Raw genomic sequence first — 19,837 nt, 5'->3', positions numbered from 1 at the left:
GGCAGCCAGTGCAGCCCAGGGACGTGGGGAGCTTGGGGCTCTAGACATAGGGAGGAGGGACTGGGGAAGAGGGAATCGGGGGGGGGTGGAGCTTCAAGTGGAAGGGGCAGGGCTGGCAGGCTAGCTTCCCCGAAAGGGGGGTTCACTTGCTGCCCATGCTTGGTCCGGCCATGAGTGCAGGGGCCTGGACTAGATGACCTCTTGAGTTCCCTTCCAGTCCTGTGATTCTATAGACATGCAGTCTCTGAGCCCCATGCACAGCAAGTGATGGGGCCTGTGGCCATTCCTGCCACTTCAGGTCCTAGCACATGGCCCCTTTCTCCAGAGCACCCCACTCACTCCTGAGGGGTGAACGGTTAGATCAAGAGACCATCCTGGGTTGTCTGATGGGACCGAGTTCCCCTGTCCCCTGTTGACAGCTCCAGCAGAGGTGGGAGCTCAGCTCAAAGACTATCTAGGATGTGTTGTTAGGTTTGAGAAACACGATGGTCTGAAGTTCAGCTGTGCACTTTAGACCGTGACACAGAAAGGTCAGTCACTGAAAACAAATGCCCCCCCATCTCCCTGAGAGACACTCCTGTCTGTGGGAAATCCTCACCCAGGCTGGCCCCAGCAATGCCTCCAGAGTCTGTCAGGAGTCTCCTTTCACCGGAGCCATTTGAACTCTGCGGGTACATCTACACTGCAGCTGGGACCATGCTTCCCTGTGCAGGTAGCTGACAAGCACTAGCTCTGCTCAAGCCAGCACAGTAGAAATAGCAGCATGGCCATGGTGGCATGGGCAGTGGCTTCGGCTAACTGCCCATGTCCATACCCAGGGTCAGGCGGGTGTGTACTCTGGCAGCTGGTCCAAGCTGATGCCCATGCTGCTGCAGCCACACTGCTGCTTTTAGTGCACTAGCTTGAGCAATGCTAATGTGTCTGTCTACCCAGGCTGGGAAGCATACTCCCAGCTGCTCTGTAGAAATATCCTTCAACAGAGCTACCTGGAGGCAGCTGAGGAACATCAGCAAAAAACCAAGTTCTCAAAACAAAAGTTCCCAACATGCATCTGACCCTTCCTAGAATTATTTTGGCTTGGGACATCAGCCTTTTCCAGGATGAAAGTGGAGTTGTGCATGGACCTTAAACCCTTTACAGGCTCTGTCCTGTAGGTTTCCTGTCATGACAGGAGTCAGGTTGGTGTCAGACAACACAGGAGGCTTCAGGAACTGTCACTATTTCCCCTCAATCCAACCCTTAAAACAATCTCTTCCCAAAGAGAGAATGGGATGATACCGGAACTCAGGCAGTGAATTCTTTAGGCTAGTAGCCAGTCGGAATAGCACATAGCAATAACAGACTCCATCTAGTGCAGGGGGGAGGAGAAATGAAGAGCCCCCATTCCCAAAAGGGACAGTGTTTGAAATCATGGCTGACCTAAAGGGAGGGTGTGTTGTATTCTACAGTAAACACGAGACACTAGAGTGCAGAATGCACAAAATCATCTTCCCCACATGACGGGTTTGGTTGCTCGTACATAGATGTTAATGGCATCTGTGCTAACTCTGTCCTTAGAGATGAGACACTGGAGCCTCTGGGGAATAGGCAGCAGTGTAACATTCTCTGTCCATATTGAGATGACTCTCCTTACCATTGACCTAGCAAAGGTGTCTGTGCTCGGCACTTCACCACAGCTTGCATTTGTTAATAGTTGCAGTGGAGAATAAAGGCAGCAAAGTCTTGGGTTTCATTTCCCATGGCTTGGATGGTGTCAGTTTGAATTATAGTGTAGTGCCTAGCTGTCAGATTTGGTTCAGATATATGGGAGCAGCTTTGCTACCCGGCAGGTGGATGGGAATGGCTCACCTCTCTCTTCCCTGTCCCTGGTGCATTGTGTGGACATGTTTTTATTCTTTCTTGCAGAAAAACCACGGATGAACAATATCCTCACTTCTGCCACGGAGCCCTATGATCTCTCCTTTTCCAGGTCCTTCCAGAACCTCTCCCATCTCCCGCCATCCTACGAGGCTGCAGTCAAGACTAACCCAAGTAAATATTCTTCTCTGAAGAGATTAAGTAGGTGTCAGCTCATTTCATTTTTTTTGGTACCTCATTAGCCTGTGAGCTGCAAGGGGCATAATGACAAGGCAGTAATTCCACTTCCTTTCCTATTGCACTTGCTGCACTGACATCTCTCATCTGCAACACTGTTCCCTGTCACTTTCCATTGAGGCAGAGCTGCAGAGGAAAAGTCACTTCATTACCCAAGCGAGTGACGGTACATGCGGCTGTTTCCTCTTTCACTCCTCTGCCGTGCTGCCTCTGGTTACTCATCACAACATGTTCCCTCATCCTTACAGAGCCATCCAGTATTCCACCTACTTTATACCAGAGATGGGGAAAGCCTGTGTGGCTATCTCTGAACCTCCGATTGTCTCCCCAATCTGCAGTTAGAGCGGGTAACTCACTGTCTGTCTGCCCTGGGGCAGCTACTTCAGACTAAATAAGAACCAAACACCAATCTCAAAAAGCTCATGAAATGATTGGGAACATTCATGTCAGTGAGGGAGGGACGCTAGCCTCCTATATCTGGGCTGTAATCTGATCTATTTCATGGAGCTGGTGGTGGTCTGTACGATGGACTTATCCCAAATACATTTCTATGTCCCTTGGAGTGTCACTCTCTTTGTCCCATACTATGGATCCATTTTCACTCTGGCTAGTATCAGTTGCTTGCTGCTGTTTTTTACCATGTGTTGTGTTCTGCTACCACCCTCCAGTAGGGTCCAATTCCAAACTCTTACTGATGTTGAGTAGCTTGTACACATGTAGTCTCATCAGCTTCCATTGGATGACTCAGGTGAATGTGTCTGGGTATTTCCACCACAGAAAGTGTAATACAGATCTGCTTTAGGAGAAAACCCCTCTCCTTGGATCAGCACAGCAGTTGAGCATGTGCGTGACTTTAACCAGGTACAGTAGTTGCTGCCTGCTTAAAGTTAAAACACATGCTTTAAATGCTATGCTGCATAGGGTTAGTTTGCTGAATTAAGCCTGATTTCCTATGGTGCTGGGTACATCACTCTGAGCAGGACACCCCATCTTCTCCTGGAAGCCTTTTACCCTTTATAATCTACTGGTAAAGAGGTCACATGCCTGCTTATTGTAAATATCTCCACCATGCCCATTCACCCCCTCCAATGCTTCGTGTCTGTTCCTAGACAGCTTTTCTGATATAAACTGGTATGCCAGTGAAGCTAATGGATTATAATTTCACAATTTTTGAATTTCTGCTTTCTTGAGATGGTAAATGTTTTCATTTCACAGGAGATGTCATGTAACTATATGTCTGTTTATTGATTACCAGTTGAAAATACTACCTTTTTTCCTGTAACTGATTTGCTTTTGCAAGGCTCCCTGAAATGTGTCATTTGCTTTATAGACTATGCCTAGGTACGGGATGAAAATGTTCTTCAGCACAGAACTAAGAATGTCAATATACCTCAGTGAAACATAAAACATAGCACATTTTAAAAAGCCAAAAAGAAAAATTTGGAAGTCTGGACATGTAACAAAATTTGACAACAAACCATAAGTCCTCTCCCTCAGACTTGCTCCTGTCCTCCCCTACTCACACTGAGCAGTCCCATTGACCTTTGTCCTGCTGCACTCTCCAGACACTAGGAGTTTGTAAAGATGTGCAATAAACTCCGTCCAGCTGCCCCACACATCTTTGATGGGAACACATTCTTGAGAAAACATCACTGAAACTGCCACTTCCCGGTGAAACGCGCCTTGATATGGTTAAATGTAGGGACAGCAGTCAAATGATAGCACTGAATACAAACTCTTATCTACTTAGCTTTTGGCCAGGATGACCTGTGCCAAAGACCTTTCCCAGAAGACTACCAATAATCGATTACATTTCCTGTAAGGCCTAGTTCTATCTCAGTAATAAAGTAAGGAACAGCTCTCGAGAAGTCTGTTGTGTGTGACATGGCCTGTGCTGGAAAGCTCTGTTTCTTTGATATAAACACAGGAGTGCCCCTTTCACAGGGACATCGTAGTCACAGAGTACAAGTCTGTAGTTATAAACAAGAGAAAGCCCAATTTCACGGTGACATACCAGGGTACAGTCCTGACTAATGAGCAGCTGTGTCACCCCTGCCCTGCAACCTTGGGTGCCTTTCAATGCCCTGGTGAAGTAGCTCCCACCTGGGCCACTCACAAACAGCCTTCCAGCAGGCAAACCACACCCTGAGTGTCTGTGTGTAACTGCAGCCTGCCAGCCACACTGGGTTACACTCCGGTTCTCACCAGCCTGGGTTATACTGCAAGGTGACCCCAACACATCCCAAGTCTCAAATTTTTCCCAAGAAAAATATGTCCTGTTCTGCCCAGCCCTCTCCTGGACTATACAAGTTATACTAAATCCATTAGTTCTTTAAAAAGAATAATAAGCCCACATCCTATCACCCTAAATGGAGTTTCCCTAGACACTTACATTTAAATACACTGGATTAGATAAAACAATAAAACAAATTTTTTAACTGCAAAGAGAGAGATTTTAAATGAGTCCAAGTAATAAGGTATAAAGGTCAGAGATTTTATTTTTCTTGTAACAAAGAAGATATTTACTAATACCTAATTTAACAAACTATATAAAATTCAAGCAGTTTCTCGCCAAATGCTTTTAGCAATCTTACTGACCAAATCCTAGAGTTCAGGACCCTCTTCCAGAGTCCAACGAATGCTTCCTTTTTCACTTCAAGTGCAGTGAATGCAATGGGCAAGGGGAGAGCAGGAGGGTGCCTTGGGGTGTTTTTCCCTCCTTTTATAGTTTCAGAAAAATATTTCCAGCTGGGCATGAGTAGACAAAAAGTCTGCGTGGAAGGATGTTCCCACTGCTTGTCCTCACGTGTTCGAGCTTCCCTAGTTTCTCTTCCTGCTTGGTGACTCTATTTACTGCTTAATTTTCATTTAAGCAGAGTGCCTATTCCTTTGTTTAGGACAGACCTGTTTGCCAACCTGTTTGGGCAGGACTGCAAGGTTGGGAACAAGGGTTAATAACTCCATACAGGGGCATCCTGTAATGTCACTGTAATGGTGCATAGACTCACCACCACAGTGCCTCCTGCTGGTCATCTCAGGGAATTACTTCCAGCCTCCAGAGTGCCCTCTGTCGGCCAGTGTCTCACTTTGCTGCTGGCCCTCATGTCCCTCCTGGATCCCGGGCAACCCTTTCACTGGGTGCTGCCCCTAGACAGTAACCCCACTGTTTCTCCAGGTCTCCCCACTCAGGGGAACCCCCACCTCACCTAAGTTGTAGGCTACTGCCAGTCACCAACATGCCCCCGTGCACTGGGCAGACTGCAGTGTAAGCCACTCATCATAGGCAAGGTTGGGTCTGGACCTACTGCCTCTACCTATTGCTGGGCTGCCCCTTTGCAACCCCAGTACTTGTCTTAGGCCCTCAGCCTGGGGGTTTTCCAGGCTGGAGCTCCCCAGCTCCTCTCCCAGTACCCTGCTCAGCTCCCTAGCAGCCAGGCCCTTCTCTCTCTACAAGCAGAGAGAGAGTGTTTGGGCTTCTGGCTCGCAGCCTTTTATAGGAACCAGCTAGGCCTGATTGGGGCATGGCCCCAGCTGTTCCTGCCTTCCCCAATCAGCCTAGGCTTTGCTTCACAGCGTCAGCCCTCTCCCAGGGCTGGCTTTAACCCTTCCAGGGATGGAGCGGGTGACCACGCCACTACAGTCACATATACTGTCACTACACATATTTTACCAGGACAGTAATGACCAACACATTATGAGTTTTCAGATACCAGCATACTTTGTACAAAAAATATTACAATAGTGTGTAGGGTGTGACTACAAAGGTATAATCTGTCACAATCGCAGGGACTGGGTCAGGTCAAGACCTTCAGCTCTGAAACTACAGAGATGTTTGTGCACCCTACAGCTAAACCAAACAAATCCATGACTGAGAATCAGATATGGACCTAAGGGCTGCAGTGTTTATTGTGCCTACCAGCGGCAATACAGACAGGGTCACTGCACCCTCCTGATCCAGCCCTGCCTCTCCCCTGGTCTAGCTAATACATGGCAACCATATTGTGGGTGAGAATCTGCACTGGTTACCTTGGATCTGAGGAGGAGAGGGTTTGAGAGCTAGTCTGTCGCCCTCATCTGTGGGAGATATATGGAGACCCTTAATTCATGAGGATTCCAAAGACTGTGAATGACAGAGGTTCATAGATGAGCCCTGTCTTCCAGTGCGCGCATTTCATATATTTTCTGGCAACATTCACCACAGCAGGGAATCTTTGCCCTGTGACATGGGAACACCACCATGTCCCAATATGCATTACAGATCTATTCACTAGGGACTCATCCATAGACTTGGAAAGCAGAGGACTATGTATATCCAACAGTGGAATCATCTGGACCTTCCAGAGCCAGGCCAGCAAAACACCCCGACTGTCCCATCAGCCCAAGAAGGGTCCTTGGCCATGCAGCCAAACACACACGTCTAAAGTGTGGCTCTGTGGAAACGTTTTGAGGAAGAATCTGGAATTAGGCCAAGATCTCCAAAACTAGGTGCCTCAAATTAGGCTCCTAAATGCATATTTAAACATATCTAAATAATTGGGCTGACTTTTCAAAAGTGCAGAAAGTCCAGCATCTCACCCTGACACCAGAAGGAGCTGTAGATGCTCAGAACCTCTGGAAATCATCAATGTATATGTTTGAGGCTAGAATTTTCAAAGCAGTATAAAGGGAGTTAGTGCCCAGATTTCAGTGAGTTGTGGGCTCTTTTGACAATCCCAGTCCACATACGGACTTTGAAGCCCAATATGAGCACCCAGTTTCAGAAAATCTTGACCTAGGTGTCTTACATTGGACTCCCAATAGCTGAACTCCAGAATATTAATCAGTACTCCTGAAAATGTAACCCTTGACCTCTCTGTGCCTGAGTAGTTCTATCTGAAAATAAAGATAGTAACACTTCCCTATATCCCACAGAGGAGCTAAACAGGTCAAATGCTATCTAATCTATCTATCTATCTATCTCTGTACACCCCCACCTGTCTACCTATCTATCCCTATACACCCCCTCTATCTAATCTATCTATCTGTCTATCTAATCTGTCCAGACTCCTGTATTGACACCCAAGACTGTGGTATCTGATCACCTCACAAAGGCTTATAAATTCGTACAGGTTATAGTAATCTCCCATCTCCTGTAATTGCTCCACTGTCCAACAAAGCTATAGGAGGATATGTTTGAATATATCACATAGGGATACAAGGTAAAGTTTAGTGTTAAACCTTAACCTAAAAAGTGAGTGTTTGAAAACCTGGAAGTTTTCATTAACTATGACATCTTTTGATGTTCTCTAGTTTTTAAGTGCAGTGTATCTGCAACCTGAACTCTCTCAATGATTTTTTCTTTTTACAGGTAATTTTGCTGTTTTTTTTTTCAAAGGGCCGTCAATCTGAAGTACATGAACACGGCCCCTTTCTTTCTTTCTTTCTGGCTTTCTATAACTGTCAAACTCTGTATTGGTCAGGTGATGCTGTAATGTTTTCTGAGAAGGTTTCTCTTCTAGCAGTCATCAAAACCATTAGCATCATTACAGCATATTGAACATTTGGGGCCCAAATTGTGAAATCCTCACTCACATTCTTTTCAGGCAAATCCCTCCTGGCTTCACTTGGATTTAAGGACTGAGACCCTGTCTACACAGAAGTTGTATCCCTTCAGCTAGACCAGGATAGTTTAAGCAGTGCACCTCCTAGCGTGGATGCAAGTATAGCAGTATAAATGTGTTCATACAATACAGCTAGTCCCAAAGAGGAAGAAGCATGAGCTATAGTTGTATAACGCACTTTGAAACAGATATAATGGCATCCGCAGTAGGGCTTGTGCTGGTATAACCTCCTCAGTAAAAAACCACCCATCATAGCTACACTGGGACAAGCCCTGTCTGTAGTGCAGGCCTGAGTAAGGCAGGGTTTGGCCATAGTCACCTAGAGCTCCACCCTGCCGGGTGAGGAGGAGGGTGGAGGTGGCAGCATTAAGCTATCAAGATGGCTGGTGCCCAGGATGCTGATTGGTCACTGTCCAGGTGGGTGAAGTGGGCTGAGGATTGGGGGCTGGCAGGAACATAGCCTCTGTCAGGGTAATAAAAGGTCCCTGTGGTGCCTCTCTCAGCCTGGGTCTCTCCTCCACCCAGACAGAGGGAAGTGATGGAGAGCTGGAGAAGTAACCGCACAGAAAGCTGGGCAGGTCACAGAGTTCAGCTGGCTCCTGTACAAAGGGGCAACACCAGTGCACTGGCTCAAACCCCACTTTAGCGCTATGCTTAGTGCCTAAGTGGTGCATAATCCATTGCACTGGCCCTCAGAGAATAACCCTCATCTGCCCTCAGGGCATAACAAGACCTGGCTGGTCACTAGCTAGCCGATCGGTGGGATTTTCTGCACATACAGCTTCACTTCCCTCTCCAGACACGCGGTACTACTAGCTACAGTGAGCAGGGCCCATCTGCCTGTGGAACTGCCCCTAGCAGCAGTTCCTGGAGCAGCTTTCAGATTTTTCCATGTTGCTGTTCGTTGGTTATTATGGGCGAAATGCTGCCTGCTAAACCCAGAATGAACCAGCAAAGCTCAGACTTTCTGTGGCATGTCTAGCTACTGTACTACGATGACTGATTTGGGCTAGGATTTCGCAAGGTATTGAGGGGAGAGCTTGCCTTAGTCCCCTGGAAAACCCCAACCTTATTCATTCCTTTATTTCCAGTAGGTATTTCTGGGTAATTTATACGAAAGTCAGTCACACCCCAGTGGGGAATCCAGCTCTTCCACTGACCCAGCATGTAACCAATCAGGGCTCCAGCACAGTGGTGTTAACTAGGAGGGCTGGGGGAGGCGAACGCCCCCCAAAGTTGTTTTCACCTGCTTAGAGTTCCATAGTCTCTGAGGAGCCAGGGGCCATGGCTGGCCCACTTCCAAGCAGTGGTCCCACACTAAATCAATACAGCTGCTGCTGGAGCAATTCAAAGTGTTGCTCCAGTTGTGTGATCGCAACACTGCTAAAATTTGACCCAGCTGCTGCTCTGCACAGAAAACTCAACTCCTGGCAGCACCAGCTCATGCACTGTGGTGGTAGAGTTTGGGGAGACTCCCCAGCTGAGGAACACTCTGTGGGACAAGAGGCAGGGGACGAGCAGGACTGGAACAAGGTCCCTGCTAGGGGTTGGGACAGGAACCAGATTTGTCCCCTTTGACACTTATTACCCACCCCACCCCCAGCCTCAGCAAGAGAGAAACTTGTTGGCTCCAAACTTTGTGTCTGTTCTCAGCCCGTCACTCAGTTAGCAAGCCAGCCAAACTGGGTTTTGTGACACCTGATTTGAGCTAGACAGAGCTGAAACTGCCACGCTGGCATGTATTATTCTTACTACTATTATTATTGATAATCGTTTGTATTATACTGCTGTCTAGAGGCCCCAACAGACCAGGGCCCCATTGTGTGTTTGCCAGACGCTGGGAATGGGCAACAGGGGATGGATCACTTGATGATTTCCTGTTCTGTTCATTCCTTCTGGGGCATCTGGCATTGGCCACTGTCAGAAGACAGGATACTGGGCTAGATGGACCTTTGGTCTGACCCAGTATGGCCGTTCTTATGTAGAGGCTGCACAGCCCCGTGGTAAGACAGTTCCTGCACCAAAGAGCTTGCAGTCAAAATGGAGAGTATGAGCACAGGAAGGATGGGGAACTGAGGTCTAGAGCAAGCCAGCGACTCACCCAAGTTCATACCTGGTGCCTCTAAAAGATCCTTCCTTTCCTTCTCCCTGACGCTTCCCAGGCTTCTTCAACATGCCTGTAGCTGCCCATGGTGTAGTTCATTGGTTATTATGGACTAGATGGTGCCTGCTACGCCCAGCCCTTCATGGAGCTGCCATGGCTGAGCACTCACCTCATCTCCCTGGGGGTGGGGTCTGCAGCTCTGCAGACTGGTGAGTGGAGAAGCAGAGCTGTGTGCAAATGTCTTCCCAGCTCCATCCAGAGCACAGGATCTGGGACTCATCCAGGCCATGCATAGCCTGCATATGGAAGGAAGCCGGGTCTCATCCATGCAAGAGCCCAGTGGAATGGGACCCTACAACTGCAGTGATGCTGTTTATCCTCCCCGCTCTCACATGGGTTCTGAGCTCTCATGAGACCCATTTGCTACACCTACCTGCAAACAGCTGTGGGGTAAAGGCTGCTGGCTGCAAGGCAGCATCCCCATGGCAGACCCCATCACTAATCTGCATTGACATCCCCGGTGAGGCTGGCATGTGGTGCCCTGACAAGGGGTGGGGGTATATCATAAGTATTGTTGAACAAGAGCATCTGTGCAAATTCCATCTCTGTGCAGAACTCTGGGAGGAAATCATTGTTTATTGTTAGCTGGGAAAGGTCAAAATCAGACAGGGAGCTATTATCACCAGATTCGTTAGCCAACTCTGTGTTAGCTAAGGGAGGCATTACAAGGATTAGGCAGTTTAAAAAATATATATTACAGAGAAACCAAAATAGAGAGATCAGTTAGAATAGACTGAATACATGTGTGCTTAACAAAAACAGAGAATTCATAGTGATTTCTGTATGTTAGCTTATTAAGCTTGGGAGGAGGAATACCCCACGACCCAAAAAAATCAAAAAACAACAACAAAACAATCTGGCGATCTAATATCCCTAATAACTGTATCAGGAGGTTCCCTCCAATCTATAAACTGTATTGGTCCAAAACAACAAAAAGCCAAGAGGAAATAAACCAACTATCCTGAAAATGAAGATTCCAGGATTGCCAACCCCATGCATTCAGAAATCAAGAGTTCAGGCCCTCCAAATAAATAATACATTTAAGGTTCTTTTTATTTGCCTTCTAATGTCTAACCTGGTAGGGTGCACTCAGGATACATTTCAATCTCTTCTCCCCAACCCTGAGGGCTCGAAACATATTTTGGGTTTTCTAATGAAAGCTGAGACTCTCACCTGCTCAGCTGTCTCAGGGCACTGGCACTTTAAGTATCACACCAATATCATGAGATTTGGGATAAAATCACGAAAGTTGGCAACACTGAGATTCCATTATCTCAATGCTCAGACTTACTTGCCGTCCCTAAGGCTTTAGACAGGTTTGTACGCTGCTCAGCTCAGCCACGCCTTCAGTTGCCGCTACTACAGCTACACTGCTATTTATACTCGAGCTAGAGCAAGTCTGGGTGCCCAAGCAGGAGAATCATGTTCCTCATTCGTCACACAGATGTAGCCTACAGTTGGGAGTGTACTTCCCACCATGGGTAGACGTGCTAGCTCTGATCTAGACATACCCTGAGAGGCCATCAGTATCAAATTGGTCATCTCAGATCCCGGAACAATGAAGAGTTAGCCAGACTTCACCAGTTTTCACCCTCATGTCTGTTAGGAGGAGTGCAGGCTCTGAGCCTCTGTGCTCCAATTCCTTTTTCAATAAATCATTTCTCTCAATGCAGACATGTTGTGCTGCAGACTCTGGCTCCTGGAATTCTTAGGAGTTACAGCTTGGGGGCGGGGGGTGCTGCTCAGTAACTCAGCCAGATGTTATGGGTCTGTTAGAGGAATCGGGGGGTGAGGTTCGGTGGCCTGCAATTTGCAGGTCAGAAGAGATGATCATGATGGTTCCTTCTGACCTTAAATTCTATAGTTTCAACCAATTTGCTGGTACTGAAGTTAGACTTACCTGCCTGTGATTGCCAGGATCACTTCTGGAGTCTTTTTAAAAAATTAGTGTCACATTAGCTATCCTATAGTCCTCTAGTACAGAGGCTGATTTAAGGTATAAGTAACATAGTACAATTAGTAGGGTGGCAGTTTCATATCTGAGTTCCTTCAGAGTTCTTGGGTGAATCCCATCTGATCTCAAGGACTTATTACTGTTTGATTTATCTTTTTTTCTCCCCTCAAAAAACTTCCTCTGTTCATACTTCAATCATGGACAGTTCCTCAGATTTGTCACCTAAAAAGAATGGCTCAGGTGCGGGAATCTCCCTCATATCCTCAGCTTCAGGGCCAGCGCTTCCACTAGGCGACCCTAGGCAGTCACCTAGGGTGGCAGGATTTGCAGGGCAGCATTTTGCCACCCTTGGCAGAAATTCGGCGATGGGGGGGTCCTTCTGCTCCGGGTCTTTGGTGGAAATTTGGTGCCAGGTCCTTCACTTACTCCAGGACCTGCGGTTGAAGTGCCCCAAAGATGCGGAGCGGAAGGACCCCTGCCACCGAATGCTCAGAAGAGGAGCGCTGCTGCCTAGGGCATCAGAAACCCTGGTGCCGCTTCTGCTCAGCTGTGAAGACCAATGCAAAAAAAAAATCATTTAGCTTCTACACAATGGCCTTGTCTTCCTTGAGTGCTTCTTTAGCATCTCAATCATCCCGTGGCCCTGCTGATTGTTTGGCAGGCTTCCTGCTTCTGATAGACTTTTTAAAAAAGGTCTGTTAGTTTGAATTTTTGGCTAGTTGCTCTTCATAATCTTTTTTTGGCCTGCCTGATTATACTTTTACACTTGACTTGACTGTGTACAGATGTGGTCTCCTCACCTCAAAAAAGATATACTGGCACTAGAAAAGGTTCAGAAAAGGGCAACTAAAATGATTAGGAGTTTGGAGAGGGTCCCATCTGAGGAAAGATTATAGAGGCTAGGACTCTTCAGCTTTGGAAAAGAGGAGACTAAGGGGGGGATATGATAGAGGTAGATAAAATCATGAGTGATGTGGAGAAAGTGGATAAGGAAAAGTTATTTACTTATTCCCATAATACAAGAACTAGGGGTCACCAAATGAAATTAATAGGCAGCAGGTTTAAAACAAATAAAAGGAAGTTCTTCTTCACACAGCACACAGTCATCTTGTGGAACTCCTTACCTGAGGAGGTTGTGAAGGCTAGGACTATAACAGCATTTAAAAGATAACTGGATAAATTCCATGCCAGTCAGTGGAAAAACACTGGTGTTCCAAGATGGAGTCCGGTACCAGGTGGTCTGATTACATGTCGCTGTAGTGCCACAGCAACCATGAGTCAGAGACTGTTTGTAGGGTCCTCAGGTTACTCCCTCCCACTCCGCCTTCCTGGTAGGAGATAAACTTCTTCTAAGGCCTATTGTTTTCTCTAATGCCCATTCCCAGCCAGTCATCTAGATTGAGTGCATTCTGCCTAATGGGCGTTCCCCAGGTGTAAACACATTTGTCATAAAGATATATAGTCAATATTCCTAACTTCAGATACAAAAATGATACATGCATACAAATAGGATAATCTTAGTCAGTAAATCATAACCTTTTCAATGATATCTTCTATGACCTGTCTTGCATAAAATACATCATAATTATGTCATAATCATATGATATCACTGTGATGAATATGAGGTGCAGTGTCACAAACTGAACTCCACTAAAACACGCTTGCAATGGTTGGTTTTTTCAAATAATAGTTTAGTGGGAGAGACACAAAATATCTCCCAAAGTACTATCTAAAACGAAATCCTGCAAATACAGAACAAGATAATAGAGACAGAAATGTAGGTGTAACCCAGACCCTATCCAAGTGGTGCTCTGTCCCCATCTAGCGGCTGGGCCACATATAAAGGGGGATGAGGTTACTGCGGTCTTGGGCCTCGTAGCTCAGGTAATAGTGGCTCATGCTTGGCGATTCAGAGGCCCTATATTCAATCCCTGCAGCTGACAACACACCCAGGAGCATGGTGCAATATAGGCAAACTAGAAATCAGAGGTTTCCCCACCCATGGTACTGAGAATGTGGGTTAGGACAGAATGGAAGCCAAGCTAGTGTTAGTGATAACTCAGTGACTTTCACCCCTGCACAGAAGACTGGCCCAGGCACTACTTAAGTCTCACATCAGGCCTTCGGCCCATGGTCTCAAGCTGCTGTTGTTTAACTGTTCTTGTGTCTAGTGGGCTTCTGCTGACACAGGCCACAATCAGGCAGCTGGGCCAAGTGGAAGGGCTGTATTCTCTAAAGATAGACTATCTGGTGGGGAGAATCAGCCGGGCTTCTCTGTCAAGCCTCTCCTCCTTTCTTCCATCCAGTAGACACTTCGGGGCCATACCTTCTGGCATTGCTGCAATATTTTTCCAGCTGACTTCATATCTCTTCCACAAGGGCATTTCAGCCTTACATTTTTGTGGCTGTATCAGACAGAGAGGGAGCATTTCGGTTGTGTTTCTGTGTAATTACCCCCTTAGGCAGGATAGATTCAGAGGCATCTATGTTGTGCCCCACTTGCCTTGCTCACCTTGAGACTGCTTCTACTGGCCTGTGAGCAGTTTTGCTCTTTCAATCATCTGAACACGAAAAGAGGCTTCCGTGAGATGAAGCTTTTCTTCCCCCACCCCTACTGTTCTCTTTAATATGCTCTTGTTCAGCCTAAGTGAGAATAAGACGCTGGAGAAACCAGTGTTTTGTATTATCCTTAACATATTCTTAGGTGTGCAGCCTTCACAAAGCAATTCACTGACAAGCTTGTGCCATCCAAAGAAGCTAGGGGAAGGAAAACAGCAAAGGACTGATATTCCTGCACGCACTTCTCAGCCCTTGCTGTCCCATGCAGTTGCAGGAGACGTTCATTTTGATGAACCTGTCTGTTCTGCATGGACAAAGATTGCACAGGCATTAGCCTCAATTTCTGTGAACACAGCCACCCCCACACACACTTTTGCTGCATACTGAGAACTAATGGAGTCCTGCCCTCCATGGCAGAGGTGACTGCGTGTCAGAGGTGCTGTATGTGTTTCATTCTGGGGTGAAGACTACTGAGAAGTCCTGAGGTGTTGGGAGCCCCCTGGCCTGGTTGAGTTGGGTGTTTCTGGACATGCTGTGAGCAGTCACTGAAAACCTTGCAGTTAAAGGAATGCAGAGGAGGCAATTTACTGACTCTTAATCCCGGCCATTAAACTGTCCCCCAGCCCAGTGGCAAAAAACTTATGTTGAAATCTGCTGTTAGCTTTGAGAGGGTACAGTGTGCAATAAGACTAGATGCTCCCTTACATATCATCACAGAGGTGTCAATATTAATGCAAGGCCACCATGGCAGTATGCAAGCAAGCCAGTGTTCAAGTGCCAAAGACACTACACAGCTCTAAACAGTTGGTCGTATTTCCCCAGCATTAGGGCAAAGGTAAGATCCAGAAGGTGCCACAGAAACTGCTTCCTTGGAATAATTGTGAGGTTGTTTCTTCAGGCTGTAACCTAGTTTTGGCAGGTTGTTCTATCTGCTCAGGGTCAGGTACTGTGGTGGTACCAAAGAGTCAGACAGACATCTCAAGGCCAATGTACCTCCACTCCAAGCCTTATGTGACTTAAAATCCAGCAAAAAGGGGGTGGGTGCTAAGTCCCCATTTATGTAACAGAGCATCTAAGACAGAAGGCAGACCAGAGCACTTTTCATGGAGCAAACAGCACAGCACAGAGCTGAATGGTTTGCATGTCAGCCTCTGTTTCCCTGAGCTTCTCAGAGACTTTGGGATGGACCTCATATTTCTGCACTGATATCCAGTGCCCTTAGGAAACTAAACACCAAACAGAAAATACAGTGTCTCACAGGAGCACCCCACACCCCCTCAGAGCGAGTTTGCAGCTGAATTTACAAAAAAAAAAAAAAAAGTTTTTGAAAAAATACAGTGAGAGTGACTCTGGCTGAAACCAGCATCCATGAGATATACATGGCCAGTCACTGACAAACAACAAAATCACTTTAATATGATATAATATAATTAATATAATATAAAAAAGTCAGAATGATACTGTTGAAAGGAAACATCTTGACCATCGAAATGAAATGTTTCTATAAGGGTGCTTCAATGTTTTTGAAACAAATTTTTTGTCATTTTTGTTTCAAGCAAAATTTGGAAATTTCAGATTTTTGTTCCAATTTGGGACAAAAGGAAATTTCTAAATGTCCGGATTTCCCACAGACTGGAAATTTTGTTTTCCAACCATGTCAAATTCTCAATGACCTGGTAATACTACAAATCAGTACATGGGGTTCATTGTGTGACATGTTACAACTGCAATATAGCACACAGTCACTCATGTACAAACTGATGTCCCCACTGTACCTGTGTGGCTGTGTGTGCATACACATGATGTACATTGTGTCCATGTGTAATGCATACATATTCACACAGTGCAAATAGACCTTTGAGTTCCATGATTGATAGCAAAGTGCTATCGCTGTCTATGGCAATGCCTAAACCTCTGAAGATTAAGGTGAAAGGCCTGATGGTTCTCCATGTTTGTGCTGCTTCCGACATTATCCAGCACACCAGGAGGCCTTGTTCCAGAGCGCTGTTCTGTGCACACCATCCCTGCTCTCCCTCCTGTGACCACACCCTCGGCTGCTCCTAACACTGTATCCCTTTCTTCCCCCCCTCAGCTGACAAAGAAGCTGATGAATATTACATGAAGAGGAGACACCTTCCTGATCTGGCAGCACGAGGGACCATCCCTTTCAATGTCATCCAAATGTCTCAGAAACAGCCCAACCACAGAGAACGGCCCCACCAACCCATACGGGCTATGTCCCAGGACAGGGTGCTGTCCCCTGAGAGGGTCATGCCCGAGGAGTTCAGCATGTCCTATGAACGGATCCTCTCTGATGAACAGCTTCTGTCCACAGAGCGCCTCCATTCCCAAGACCCCCTGCTCTCCCCAGAGCGCACAGGTTTCGCAGACCAGTCCATGTCGCGTGCAGTGTCACACACAGACGTCTTTGTTTCTACGCCTGTCTTGGATCGCTACAGAATGACAAAGATGCACTCCCATCCCAGTGCCTCAAATAACTTGTACAACACCTTATGTATGAACCCGACTTCTGCCAAGCGCCAGGCATTCGCCTCCCGACGGCACAATACGGTGGAACAACTGCATTATATCCCAGGACACCACCACCATTACCGCACAGCGAGCAAAACAGAGGTGACTGTTTGATATGACACTGTGCATTGTAGATAATCAGTAAGGACTGGTGTGACCCCAGCACCCCAAACTGCAGTGGCCTTACAGGCCAAGATAACCTCTAACTGAGTGTCTGAAAAGACTTTTCCGACAGTCACATCTGCATTGTTTTTAAAACCATTCTCATGTTGTTGACATAAGAAGAAAAAATGAGCAATTGGAGAGAATCCCCAACATGTGCCAGTTTCTGTCAAAGAAAGCCATAGCAGCAGGTGGCACCTTCCAAGGGCATATCTGCTGTAACTCATTTGGTTTTATGAATTTAGGACTTTTAAACTTCAATTGCTCCAATTCTCACAGAGCCCATGGTAGGTTTGCAGCATCCTAGCCTGGCAGGATGGGGCCATGTCACCATCTCTCACACCAGCCCTTTTGGCCAGTACTGAATTTTTCAGTGACTACTTATATTGCTCTTAGCTGCTAATAGTCACAGTCAAGCATTAGATGCTAGGATGTCCCCCAGGTAACTGTTGTTCTTCCTGATTTAAAAGTCAAAGCTTACTAGGGGACTGTCAGATCTAGTGACACGATTAGCCTAGATGATAAATGAAGTCTTGTTTATATTAAATATACTCATAAAACAGAAATATAATAGTGCCTACAAATCACCTGCTCTCTCAGTATAGGAAGTAGTGGGGTTGACGTGTCAATAAGCACAGTTATGCTGAACTGCTCGTTAGGCCCTTTCTGCACTCATCCTAATTTCTGCAGTCTGTAAACAGAAAACGGGTGGGATTTCATTGGTTCAGCTTCTTGCCAACATGATGCCGAAGGCACCAAAACTCACCATCATTCCATTGCTAAAAAGCACTTTGGGTGAAACACTGGCTCTATTGAAATGGTAAAACTCCCATTGACTTCCGTGGAGCCACGATTTCACCATCCTATTAACATCTCGTCCCAATTCAATTCTTCAGCTCTGTTTCTGAGCCTAATTATTCCTCTCAGTGAGAAAAGAGGACTCACCATTTCAGAGGAATGGCAAACCCTCTGCTAAATCTGTTTGAACAGAGACAGACAGAAAAGTTTGTCTATTAACCCAAATCTAGATGGATATTTTCCAATCATCGTCTGAGCAGACAGTTACATTTCATGTGCATAAATTATATATCTAACATAATTATACTAACTGGGCACGTTGTATATCTGATGTGTAATACTAATTAGATATAGAGTATTTGTAAATTCTTTCAAAAATAGACTCATGGGTCCAAAATTTGTGAAGTGTTTTGTATCTCACTCTGTATTTACATTCTGTAGAACTAATTCAAACTAGGACATACCTCTGTGCACTGGGAAGACTCTCAGAGCTTTCAAAAGGCAGGTCAGCATCCCAGACCAAGTGATGGCCTCTGTGACCATGTTAACAACCCTTCAACAGTTGCTCAATATGTCACACATTCAGTTCCCATCACATGAGCACGTTTTCCCAACTGGCAGAATGGAGCCCTCTGCCTGGATAAGATCATGAATGACTTCAGATTTTAAATGCACATCTTAATAATTGCTAATTTAACTAGCCCATCTCTCTGCCTTTCCCCCACATACTCAATAACTGCCCCTCCCTCTCATACCATATAAATGCCCCCCATATCCCATAAATTGCCCCTCCTCTTACCCTGTAACTAGCTGTCTTTGCCCCTCCCCCACACTCCCCTTAAATGACCCCTCTCTGCCCCTCCCCCACAGACCATGTAACAGGTCCCTCTCCTATTCACTTTAATTAGCCCCATATACCTAGTAACTCCTGCTCCTCCTCATAACCCTCATACCGCATAAATGCCCCTTCCCCCTCATATCCCATAAATGGCCCCTCCCACTTATATACTATAACTAGCTGTTTTTGCCCCTCCCCCGCCCTCTCCTTAAATGGCCCCCCCCTACTCACTTTAACTAGCCCCTTTCTCTGCCCCTCCCCCAAATACCCTGTAACTCGCCCCTCTCCCACTCCCCGTAGCAAGCCTCTCCGTCTCTCCCCCCCCCCCTCTTATCTCACCCCTCCTAATGCTGCTTTGACTCCCCCCCTGCAGAGCACGTGTGTGGTGTGAGATGCTCCCTGGCTCTGTCTGGGCTCCAGGTCCAGGCCCAGGCCCAGGCTAATTCTGAGGCACTTTGGGTCCTGTGGTGCCAGGCTGGCTATGGGAAGGTGTTCTCCTGGGGTAGGCTGTTAAAGGGAGACCCTAGTGAGGAACCTGTTCCCATTTGACACTCATCATGCTGCAATGCTCAAGGACCCCATTCTGGGCTGTGTTTGACCCAGTCTCTAGGTCCCAGGGCTCAGTACGTTAGGAAAGGAGTCAAGCTACGAGGAGTACAGTGCTTTGTTTGACAGAAACTGTGCTGGGATGGAACAAACGAGGGTCACCCTGGTCTAGGTGCCTGTATTATGTTCCCTCAGGGCTAAAACTTCTCTGGGCCATGTGATCAGAATGAATCTTCTCCCGGCTCGTATAGTGTTCTGCCATGGCCCCCGCAGGGGACAGAGGAACAGCCTCTCTGAGCAGCTCCTGGCTCCTTTCACTCCACTGATGCTCTCCTCCCACCTCCTCAGCCCAGTCCCAGCCCTTCAGATGTGGACGCTTCTCAGAAACAGCTACGCCCCTGAGCCTTCACACAGATTCTCCATGTCTTGAGGGCTGGGGCTAATTCTGAACAGAATGGAGCCATTTGCAGCTGCCGCTGTCTTTGATAGGGAAATGCTGATCGCAGAGTCTGTGGAGCTCTGTGTTAGGGACCAGGATGTAGGTGGTCTGGCCTAGTGGTCAGAGCAGGACTTAGGACTAGTGGGTGGAG

At 46.8% G+C, this 19,837-nt stretch overlaps 1 protein-coding gene across 2 annotated transcripts in view; it reads left to right on the top strand.

Moving 5' to 3' along the window:
* Positions 1–19,107, top strand: part of SHISA6 (shisa family member 6) — a 401,279-nt gene extending 382,172 nt beyond the window's left edge. For both annotated transcript variants that reach the window (XM_075072095.1, XM_075072094.1), the window contains 2 exons: positions 1,906–2,058; positions 16,464–19,107. In XM_075072095.1, coding sequence (XP_074928196.1) covers positions 1,906–2,058; positions 16,464–17,017 — 707 coding nt within the window. In that variant the 3' untranslated portion in view covers positions 17,018–19,107. The remainder of the gene's footprint in view (positions 1–1,905; positions 2,059–16,463) is intronic.
* The last annotated feature ends 730 nt before the right edge of the window (positions 19,108–19,837 follow it).

This window comes from Chelonoidis abingdonii, chromosome 13 (genome assembly GCF_003597395.2).
Source record: "Chelonoidis abingdonii isolate Lonesome George chromosome 13, CheloAbing_2.0, whole genome shotgun sequence".
Lineage (NCBI taxonomy): Eukaryota > Metazoa > Chordata > Testudines > Testudinidae > Chelonoidis > Chelonoidis abingdonii.
Note: the sequence above shows the minus strand (reverse complement) of the source record. Positions and strands in the feature narration are given on the sequence as shown.